The sequence below is a fragment of the Ictalurus punctatus genome, chromosome 2, assembly GCF_001660625.3.
Source record: "Ictalurus punctatus breed USDA103 chromosome 2, Coco_2.0, whole genome shotgun sequence".
Taxonomy (NCBI): domain Eukaryota; kingdom Metazoa; phylum Chordata; class Actinopteri; order Siluriformes; family Ictaluridae; genus Ictalurus; species Ictalurus punctatus.
Window position 1 is genome coordinate 34,235,167 of NC_030417.2, and position 10,982 is coordinate 34,246,148.

The 10,982-nt window shown below is 39.1% G+C and overlaps 1 protein-coding gene across 1 annotated transcript in view; it reads left to right on the forward strand.

Annotated features, from left to right (window-relative positions):
- The window catches only part of plcd3a (phospholipase C, delta 3a), a 42,032-nt gene extending 31,237 nt beyond the window's left edge, over positions 1-10,795 (forward strand). The window contains exons 5-15 of the mRNA XM_017459689.3: positions 5-230; positions 862-1,063; positions 1,273-1,417; positions 1,566-1,718; positions 2,499-2,618; positions 4,027-4,183; positions 4,870-4,986; positions 5,114-5,292; positions 5,542-5,677; positions 6,949-7,098; positions 8,956-10,795. Coding sequence (XP_017315178.1) covers positions 5-230; positions 862-1,063; positions 1,273-1,417; positions 1,566-1,718; positions 2,499-2,618; positions 4,027-4,183; positions 4,870-4,986; positions 5,114-5,292; positions 5,542-5,677; positions 6,949-7,098; positions 8,956-9,065 — 1,695 coding nt within the window. The 3' untranslated portion in view covers positions 9,066-10,795. The remainder of the gene's footprint in view (positions 1-4; positions 231-861; positions 1,064-1,272; positions 1,418-1,565; positions 1,719-2,498; positions 2,619-4,026; positions 4,184-4,869; positions 4,987-5,113; positions 5,293-5,541; positions 5,678-6,948; positions 7,099-8,955) is intronic.
- Positions 10,796-10,982: the final 187 nt, after the last annotated feature.

Below are 10,982 nucleotides of genomic sequence, written 5' to 3' on the forward strand. Positions count from 1 at the left end.
GTAGAAGTGTGACCGCTCTCATGATAACCGCTTGGACCCCGGGGAGATTGAGGAATTCTGTCGGGAGCTCATGAGACGGCCCGAGCTGGACGCTGTGTTTCGCCATTACTCTAGTAACGGCTGTGTGCTCTCCACGCCGGAGCTGCGGGACTTCCTGGGTGATCAGGGCGAAGGAGCCACGCTGGGCCATGCACAAAAACTCATCGATACCTACGAGTTCAACGACTGGGGTATACACACACACACACACACACACATTTAGTCATTGGGCAAATGCTTTTATCTAGAGAGACCTACAAATGAGGCAGAACACAAACCAGGTATTAAGCAGTTAGGGGAGCTTTAAATGTGACTATAAACGGATAAAAAGTGTGATTCTTTAATGAATAAAAAATCTTTATTGGAAATTAAACACTTCTGAGTAGTAACGGTAATATCTAGCTCATAATACAAAGTTGAAGGAAAAGGTTTGCATCCCCCAAGCTCCAAAATATCAAAACTGAAAACTGAGTGTATCCTACAACAAGACAACAAACTTAAAATGAACAGGAAGTTCGTTTGAAAAGAAGATACATGAATTTGAAATTGTCTGTCATTGACGCTAATCGGCCCTTTTGCGTTACTTCCGATATCGAAGGAACATCTGTAAAGCTTGACACAATAAATGCCTTGTCACCCTGGTATTTAATGAAAAGGCTACGACATAGCTGGTAATGATTAATTACGTTATTTCCCCGAACACACTCATGAGGAAAAGGATTATCGTGTAAGAAGGTTTCAGGGAAGTGGTGCAGGAAGCTGGTGAAGCTGGGAGCCGTGGGTGTGATGTTGTTGTTAAGAATTCTCTCATGTGTTGTTCAGCCCAGAAGAACCTGTTCATGACTCAGAACGGCTTCACCATGTACATGCTGTCAAATGAAAATGACCTGTTCAACCCGGATCACACACGTGTGTATCAGGACATGAGCCGGCCGCTGGCCCACTACTACATCTCCTCCTCTCACAACACCTACCTCACTAAAGACCAGGTGACTGGAGAGAGCAGCACAGAGCCTTACATCAGGTACGTACACACACACACACCCACACACACACACACACACACACACACACACTCATAACACCCGTCTCTCAAACCTGTCTATCATATTCCCCACAGTACATAAACACAATGCCATATGATCAGTAGACCTCACACAATCAAAACTTTTAATGCTCTAAATTAACCATGTGTGTGTGTGTGTGTGTCTGTGTATGTGTGTACGCGCTCAGGGCTTTGAATGAGGGCTGCCGCTGTGTCGAATTGGACTGCTGGGACGGTGATAAAGGGGAGCCTGTGATCTACCATGGACACACACTCACCTCTAAAATAGCTTTTAAGGAGGTCATTGAAACTATTGCTCAGTATGCCTTCAAGGTGAGACCAGCATTTACAGTCTCAAAAGGTTGTGGCAGTCAAAACAGAATGAACACACATGCTTACGTATCTCTCTCTCTCTCTCTCTCTCTCCCTCTCTCTCTCTCCCTGTCCCTCTCTCTCTTTCTCCCTCTCTCTCTCTCTCTAGGTGTCTCCGTATCCTCTGATCTTGTCTCTGGAGAATCATTGCTCCGTGGAGCAGCAAGCCGTCATGGCTCAGCACCTGCGCTCTATCCTCGGTTCAGCTCTACTCACCAAACCTCTCAGCGACCAGACACTTAATCAGCTGCCCTCACCTGAGGTTACACCCCCCCCCCCACACACACACACACACTTCTGACCAATCAACCCCTTTATCCTTATCTCTGACTGCTACAAAGTACGGACACTGTCAATACATGTTAATTCAAAATCTCCTTACAGAAAACTTTCTCTGTTAATTAACATCACGGTCATTTTTTAAATTTGTTTATTATTAAGTGTAAATTAAGTGATCATCCACCATACAAGTCCCTCTCAATCAGCTGTTGCTATAGAAACAATAACATATTACACATAACGCGTTAACATATTAACATAACCTGTGATCTGCCTCGCACTACTGTACGGCACTAAATTAATCCACACCTTCTGACCAATCAAATTTAAGAATTCAACAACGGTGTGGTATAATACTGTACAGAATAAATAACTGCATGAATTTTCCACACTTCAGCTGCAAGAGTGTGGGTGGAAGCAACCGGAAACAAATCGACCGAGACGCTAAATGAATACGATCATCGACACTATTAAAGACAATCAATCTCTAGTCTGAACATTCTTTCATTTCCTTTAATTATATTTCACTTTTTTTGCCACTTGATGTTGCGATTGACGTCATACATCATATTTTAGTCATTTTGAAAAACCTATCAGCACTAGTCTTTAAGAGGTGGCGTTTGTTATTGTTGCCAGTGTACGCTTGGATATCATGTCACTTTCCACATTCGGTCAAAACCATTTGAGCGTCGGGTCAAGTTCCGTCAACTCTGAAATAACGATCACTCTATAAGTCCCTAAAACGTCCGATTTGTGTTTTCAGGCGCTGAAGGGCCGGATCCTGGTGAAATCAAAGAAGCTGACTGGTCTGATAGAAAAGATGGGCAGCTCAGCTAGTTTCTCATCCTTCTCAGATGAGGAGATCAAGAAGGAGTCTGGGAAGGTGAGTCCTGTGCTGGTCTTACTGTAGTCCAAAGTCTCAATGCCCAGCATTTAATGGATGTTTTTGTGAAAGGATGCTGCTACATGTCTTTATGTAGCTGCACTGCAAAAAAAATGAAATTTTAGCAAGTGGAAATAATTCGGATGTACAGTATGACCCCTGTATCCGTTGGGCAATGGTTCAAAGCCCCCAGAGGATTCCTGAAACCGCTGATTAAATTAACATTAAATACTGTCCTTACTTATGATAAAGATTAATTCATAAATTAGGCACAATTAGACATTAACAACAATAACTAAAAATAAAATTGAACAATTATAATAATAAAAGTTATGTGAATGTGATCTCTCTCTCTCTTTCTCACTCTCTCTCTCTCTCTCTCGATCTCTCATTGTACTGTAATAATAATATAATATTATAATATATAATATATTTATATATATAATAATATAATAATATTTATTGTATTGTACTCAACCTTCTTCTTCTTCGTTCTTCTTCTACACTGGAGAGAGGGAGGATTAACTATTAAATCGAATTACTATAAAAATCTGATTATTAAATCTATGTCTAGACATTGTTGTTATTACGTTCAAGAGTGAATAGTTTTGTTCTACAGGCAGATCATTTTAAACATGTTCAGCAATATTAAGCAAAATAACAAAAAAGGTAACGCTTCAAATGAGCAAAACAGGCATTTAAAAACAGGCTGAATAATCTTCTTTTTGATTTATAATATTGTCATAATAATAAATATTAGATAAATTTGCCTATATTTTCATTTGCTGTGGTATAGTTTTTCTGCAGTGTGGATACATGAGTTTGGGATGGCTTCAACTGTTTAACTGTTAACCAGGATTCTGTATCTGTTTTCTGGTTATTGTTTGGGGTTTTTTGAACCTTAACCTTTTTTGAACCTTAACCTCGAACATTAACATAAATTATATTTTTCAAAGGTTATTTGTAAAATTAAATCAGGTAAAACATTTTCATGCATCGATGGAAGAACCGATATGTGTGACATCCCCACTGTGTATAAATCTTTACTATATATTATTCCCTGGCTTTTGTTAGTTGTATTTTTTTAATTGCTGTTTTTTTTTTTTTTTTTTTTTAAATATTTCTTTTATGAAATACATATTTATTTTATTAAAGTCACCGGTTTGTAAATAAGCATGGTATCAGACAGATACCTGATAGCTGATACCGGTATCAGTATTGAAGCATCCCAAGAAAAAAAAATTACATATTGGTCTCTGTATGTTAAATATGCGTATTTGATGAATTTGATCCAGCCCAGGCATAATGCATGTTGATCCTGGAGTTTGCTCCTACATCCACCTCATGTCTAAATGAAGAAAGTGATGAATAAATATCTGTGTGTATGTGTTTTCTCATTTTCTTTTAGCCAGTGAGCTCTTCTAAGATAAGTCCCGAGCTGAGTGAGCTGGTGGTGTATTGCCAGAGTGTGCCGTTTCCTGGATTCGACGTGGCCCGTCAGAGACCCCCGAGTGTGATGTACTCTTTCTCTGAGAATGAAGCACTCAAGCACATCAAAGACTCGGGTAAGACATGTAGAGCACGCGGCGCTTCAGGTCCCCATATTTAAACACACAAACACAGTTTACGTTGTGTAATGGGATATTTATTTATATCTCCTATAAAATTAAGACAAGATAAAATGATACTTTATTAATTCCCAGACGGAGAAAAGAGACAATTATTTTTATATCATATTAAATTAAGGGGGGAGGGGGGGGCACAGTGGCTTAGGGGCTAGCACATTTGCCTCATACCTCCTCATACCTCCATACCTGGGGGCTTGATTCCCGCCTCCGTCCTGTGTGCATGAGGCTTGCATGTTCTTCCTGTGCATCGGGGGTTTCCTCCGGTTCCCTCCCCCAGTTCAAATCCATGCATCGATGGCTGATTTAGGGCTGATTTCTAAATTGTCCATAGTGTGTGAATGTGTGTACGATTGTGCCCTGCGATTGATTAGCACCCTGTCTAGGGTGTCCCCTGCCTTGTGCCTCGAGTCCCCTGGGATAGGCTCCAGGCTCCCCCTTGACCCTGTGTAGGATAAGCAGCACAGAAAATGGATGGATAGATGGATAAAATTATAGTATAATATGTTAGGAATGTCTGTAAGGGGAAAAAGTGTGTTTATAGAATGTGTTTGTCATCCTGGGATTTAATGAAAAGGTTACAACATGTCTACGACATATAATTTGTGTGTGTGTACCTTCAATAGGAAAGCTTTTTGTGACACAGAACAGTAGACAGCTGAGCCGGGTTTACCCATCAGGCCAGAGGCTGCAGTCCTCTAACTACGACCCACAGGACATGTGGAATGGAGGATGTCAGCTAGGTAAGACTCACTCCACAACTCCTAAACCACCTACCTGAAAGCATTATCTATTATTATATTTGCTAGAGGTCAAGCAAAAAGAACAGCAGGATAATTTGCATGACGATTCTTCCTCGCTCCTTTCCAGTGGCTCTGAACTTCCAGACACCAGGGGAACAGATGGATCTGAACCGGGGTCGTTTCCTGCCCAACGGGCGATGTGGCTACGTGCTGAAACCAGACTTCCTGTGTCAGCCAAATTCCAACTTCAACCCAGAGAACACCGGTGGAGGCCCTGGACACATACCCACTCAACTTACCATAAGGGTCAGCAACATTAATACAGTACAAATACAGTATGACCCATGATATTAATACTGAGGTTTGTGAACAAGTTAAAGAGACACCGTGTTTTTAATTTCAGTGTTTACAGTAGGATTTGACATTTTTCATACTATTTCTATATGTAGTGGTTGTATCTTTTATCTTTAAAAGTCCTTTCTTTTATTAAAACGCTTAATCATGTTCCTACCACTTGGTTTCATGAGGTTGATAACTATCTCGTGTCGTTTGCAGGTGATTTCTGCCCAGCAGTTACCCAAGATTAACACAGACAAACCCAACTCCATCGTGGACCCTCAAGTTTGTGTGGAGATCCATGGAGTGTCTATTGATAAGGCCCGTGCCAAAACTCAACGCATCAACAACAATGGTACAGCCCTCCTTTTCTCAAAATGCTGAGTCAGAGTTTTTTTTAAAGGTTCGTCCAGCAATTCTTAGGACAGGATACCGTAATCGTTGTAATTTCCTCAGTAGCCTCAGTCAAATATCTCAGATGGAAAAATGTCTGGTCTCTGGATGGCACCACAGGTTATGTAAAATGGGAGGGAAAAAAAAACAACTGTTATAAACTACAGCCAGTGAGGACAAGGAGAATACAAAAGGAGTACCTGGGTTGTTTGGATTTTGGGTTATTACACCAGAATCACTGACTAAACCCTTTAAAAACATTTTGTAAAGAAGCTCTTGTTTGTAGTAATGATTCTCAAACCATGAGGTCCATGAAGCATAGCTAGGGGGTCCAAATCTTTGTTCTTATTTTATACTTATGAATAATGGCAGAAATCACAAACCTTTATCAAAGTTATTATGTTTTATAGCTATTACAATATTTGCCTGGTCCCATCAAATGAATGTGTTTAATCCAAACATCAATAATTAAAAACAACAACAACAACAGCAAACAAGTAGCCTATAAATGATAATGTTAATAAAAACGTGTTCTCAATAACAAGTCTCCAATAAATATTCAAAACATTATATGACATATTTAAATAACTATTTGAATAGTTGGATTATGTTCATAAAAAATCTATACTGAGGGGCTCTGTGTATTTTGTTTACATTCATGGCATTTCGCCGACCCCCTTATCCAGAGCAACTTACATTTATCTCATTTATACATTTGAGCAGTTGAGGGCTCAAGGGCCCAACAGCGGCAGCTTGGTAGTGCTGGGGTTTGAACTCACGACCTTACGAGCAGTAGCCCAACGTCTTAACCACTGAGCACAGAATGGCAGGAGCTACAGTTTATAGTTAAAGAGGTCCATGGCTGCACAAAACACTCTATAAACCACAAAGTAGTTGTCTTATTCACCTCTTAACTTCATGTTTAATATAAGAAACATTATAATATGCTCTAATACTGTATGTTGTACTGCAAAGCTGGCACTTTCAAATGACTATGCATCTGTTGCTCATGTCACTTGGTAGTCCTGTTCTGTTGGCGGTTCATCAGTGACGTGGCAGTGACACCATATCTCAGGCTTTAGTATCATATTCCAGACATCTGCTCCAACACCTTTGAATGTCCATCAAACCTGATTACGCAAGCACAGATTCTTCACGCTATCCAATTTCCTCTGTGTCCCTTAATGACCCTGAGGATTAACACACAACACAATGTGTATTTTATCACTGCAGGTTTTAATCCACGCTGGGATTGCACCGTGAGCTTTCAGCTGCAGGTTCCTGACCTAGCCCTGGTGCGCTTTGTGGTGGAGGATCATGACCACACGAGCAAGAACGACTTTGTCGGCCAGTTCACCTTACCCTTCAACAGTCTACGCACAGGTGTGTGCTTGTGTTTTTTGTTTTTGTTTTCTGATATGTTTAAGATGTACAAGCATGCTGTGCCACAAATGTGTTCTTTAAACCTGGTTTAAATAAGCAGTTTGTCATTTTAACACAATTTTAACACCTCATTTTCTGAGTTGGAACTATGTACATGTATACTTCTTATATATATGTATACTTCAGGAGTTGCCTTTTTAAAGAAAAGAGGCAGATCTGAGCAGCTCTGTTTGAGCTCGGGGGCGGGGCCTATTTCTGGGCCAGAAAAATGTAGCTCGAAGCCTGAATCGAAGAAACTAACCAGATCCAATGCACGTCAGTTGTATGAACCACAGTTTTTCTAAGGTGTCTTTAATTGTTGATTATTAGAGCTCAGGATAGATATTTGTACATAACAAACTGAACCTTTAACTTACAGAACATAGTTTCTCGAACAAAAATATTTGTATAGAAAGCATCCGGCTGTGCTCATAAATGAACCAGTTCAAAAATTTACACACGCTTGATTCTTAATCCTATGTGTTTTTACCTGGATGATCAACAACATGACGTGTTTATGTTTTGTGATAGTTGTTCATGAGTCCCTTGTTTGTCCTGAGCAGTTAAACTGCCCCATTGTTCTTCAGAAAAATCCTCCAGGTCCTGCACATTCTTTGCTTTTCCAGCATCTTCTACATATTTGACTCCTTTCCAATAGTGACTATATGATGTTGAGATCCATCTTTTCACACCGAGGACGACTGACGGACTCGCACACGACTATTACAAAAGGTGCAAACGTTCACGAGATGCTCAAGAAGGCAACACGATACAGTAAGAGCCAGGGGGGTGTAAACTTTTGAACAGGATGATTGGTGTAATTTGTTTTTATTTTGTTTAAAGATCTTTTTTTTTCAATTAGTACTTCCCTTCAGAAGCTACATAAGATATTTACATGTTTCCCAGAAGACAAAATAATAACAATTGACTTCGATCATCCTGTTCAAAAGTTTACACCCCCCTGGCTCTTAATGTATCGTGTGTTTTTTTTTAGCATCAGTGAACGTTGGCACCTTTTATAATAGTCGTGTACGAGTCCCTCAGTCGTCTTCGGTGTGAAAAGATGGATCTCAGCACCATATAGCCGCTGTGGGAAAGGAGACAAATATGCAGAAGATGGTGGAAAAGCACAGAATGTGCAGGACCTGGAGGATTTTTCTTTAAGAACAGTGGACAATTTAACTGCTCAGGACAAACAAGGGACTCGTGAACAACTATCACATAAACATAAAAAGTTTTTTTTAAACTGATTAACATTTTGCAGATTCTGCAAGGCGTATATAATCTTAAGAGAACGACTGCACATTATTATTTTTTTCATTTATTTACCAGATGCTCAAGACATCTGAAATTTGACTTGATAATTCAGAAGAAACATTAATACAACTTATATCAAAGCTGTGTTGAATTTTCTATTCTGATTGCTCAGAAGGTGTTGATTAATATTCTTTAACAGCAACTCTGACAGTAGTACTGGCTGTAAGACAAATTCCATGGTGAGGTTTTCCGTACGAGACGTTTATGCAGAATTTTCGGAAGGAGTCTCCAGTGTCAGAGATAAAGCAGTTACTTTATGTTTTCTGCCACAAGAAAGTCTTCAGCTGAGGGAATGTTTGTAGCTGCTATACCATAAATAATAACCGGTACTAACTCCTTCGACATTCCACAATGTTAAATGTAGCTATAATCAGATAAATCATATCACGTGTATTTCTTTCATAAATCAAACACTTCAGGAGAATTTCATAAAAATCGCATTGCTCAGAATAACTGTAAATGACTCATTATATGTTGTTCTTTTGTGTCCTTCTCCTCCAGGTTACCGTCATGTTCACTTGTTGAAAGCAGACGGCTCGAGCCTCTCTCCAGCTACGCTCTTCATCCACGTGAAGGTTACGCGCCGAGGAAAGCCCATCAAAACAGTGTAAGAGCGCATGGGGAAAGTCTGAAACCGTCCAGACCTTGATTCGTAGTGATCCTAGATTCTGAAGACGTCCTGCCCAGGTGGATAGAGAGGAGCCCGGGTCCCGAACTCAATCCCAAAGAACCACGAGCAGTGTAACGTCCAGACACAAGATCCCACAACATCTGTGCTTTTCCAGAGTGTTGCTCAACGCAGACGTGGCGTCTCCGTGGCCAGGGCTTCCAGACAGGCTTTAGATGATAGCTGGCTGTGATTGACATCTATTACTATGATCGATAGATTCCTGTTTCTCTAGGACAGAGTTGCATTATGTAGTCAGAGATGTTTTTAAGCTTCCATAGAGGCAATGTTGCCAGACTGAGATTTTTATTTTTTAACGGTCTGACGTTTTACACAATTTTTTTGATCGATTTTTTTCGATTAAAATTTTTTAAATGAAGTGTTTCTTGTAATTTAACGTTTAATTTTATTTACACTCAAATAGTCATTAAGTGCCTGATAATGCACTGTTTAAATGATGTTTATTAGTGTTTCGATACTTGCCATTTTGTAGTAGTCCGGGGTGTGTAGATGCAAGACAATGCAAGACTAAGCTAGCTAGCATGGAACGTTCTGGGAATGTGTTGAAAGGCCGTTAACCAAGAAATGACTAAATTATTGTCAGAAATGAACAAATCTTCCACACAAGTATTTGATTATATGAAGTAGATACAATCAGCAGTTGAGCACTTTATAACACACAACAGCGTTGGGTATAGTGATGAATAAAACTGCATATTGAATTTGAGAATGTAACACAAAATTAATGAGTATTATAAATGTTATTATATGAGAGGTTTTACAACTAAATATTGCTTAAAGATATAAACAATATATAAAAGTTGTCTCTGTTTAACCTTACTGAGGATTAAAACTTTACGTCTCAATGTCTTAACATTAACGTTACCACAGAATAGTAAAATTTACCACTCATATGTTCTCGGAATGTAGATTATCCATCCACCCATCCATCCATCCATCTTCTACCGCTTACTCCTTTTTTTATGTTGTCTGACATTTTAAAGCCGTCTACTAATACAAATGCAAATAGAAAAGACTGAAATCAGAATAAAAAGTCTGTTGTTTTGAATGAAGGGTAGATTTTACTCAAACACGTGTGAGGTATTGTACTTGTTGACTGATCTGGCATCGTCGTAAATTAAAATCTTGCCACCTTCTTGCCAGAATGTAAAACTGAAAGTTACGTTATGGTGCAGGTATGAGAGCTATTGTTAATAGAATAGGTTTGCTTTTCTGTACCCAGAGGACTGATTTCTGTAACCAGAGGACTGTAACTTACCAGAGAACAAATCAGCAGTGATGTTAAATATGGACTACTACAATTACAAAATGTAATTTAAATGTACTTACACAGCTGTAAACGTTTCATTTCTATCAACTGTTATGTAACAGATGTTTTCTAAAGCCTATATTTTTTATGTTTATAGTGAGCATTACATATAGAGTATATATACACAATATATTATATATACGTGTGTGTGTGTGTGTGTGTGTGTGTGTGTGTGTGTGTATAACTAGATGCTTGCCACTGACTTTTTAAACCTAACAATACTTTTTAACGGACTTTAGAATAAGTACAATTCCAATCTTCTCTGGAAAGATTTGTGATATTTCTAAATAACTGTAGTTGAAAAAGCATGTTTACATTTTATAAACTTACATTTTATAACCTAATGTTTGTGTTTGTGAGATTTTGTTTGTGTGCCCTAGAGAAGTCTGAAAAAAGGTGAAGCATGATTAGGAATGTGTCGTTCACAAATGAGTCGACTCGGCTCTTCAAGGTGACGTTGGGAGAACTAAAATTCGCAGAACTAAAATGCTATAAGAGAGGCCTTCACCCTTTTGCTGAAAAATGGCACAT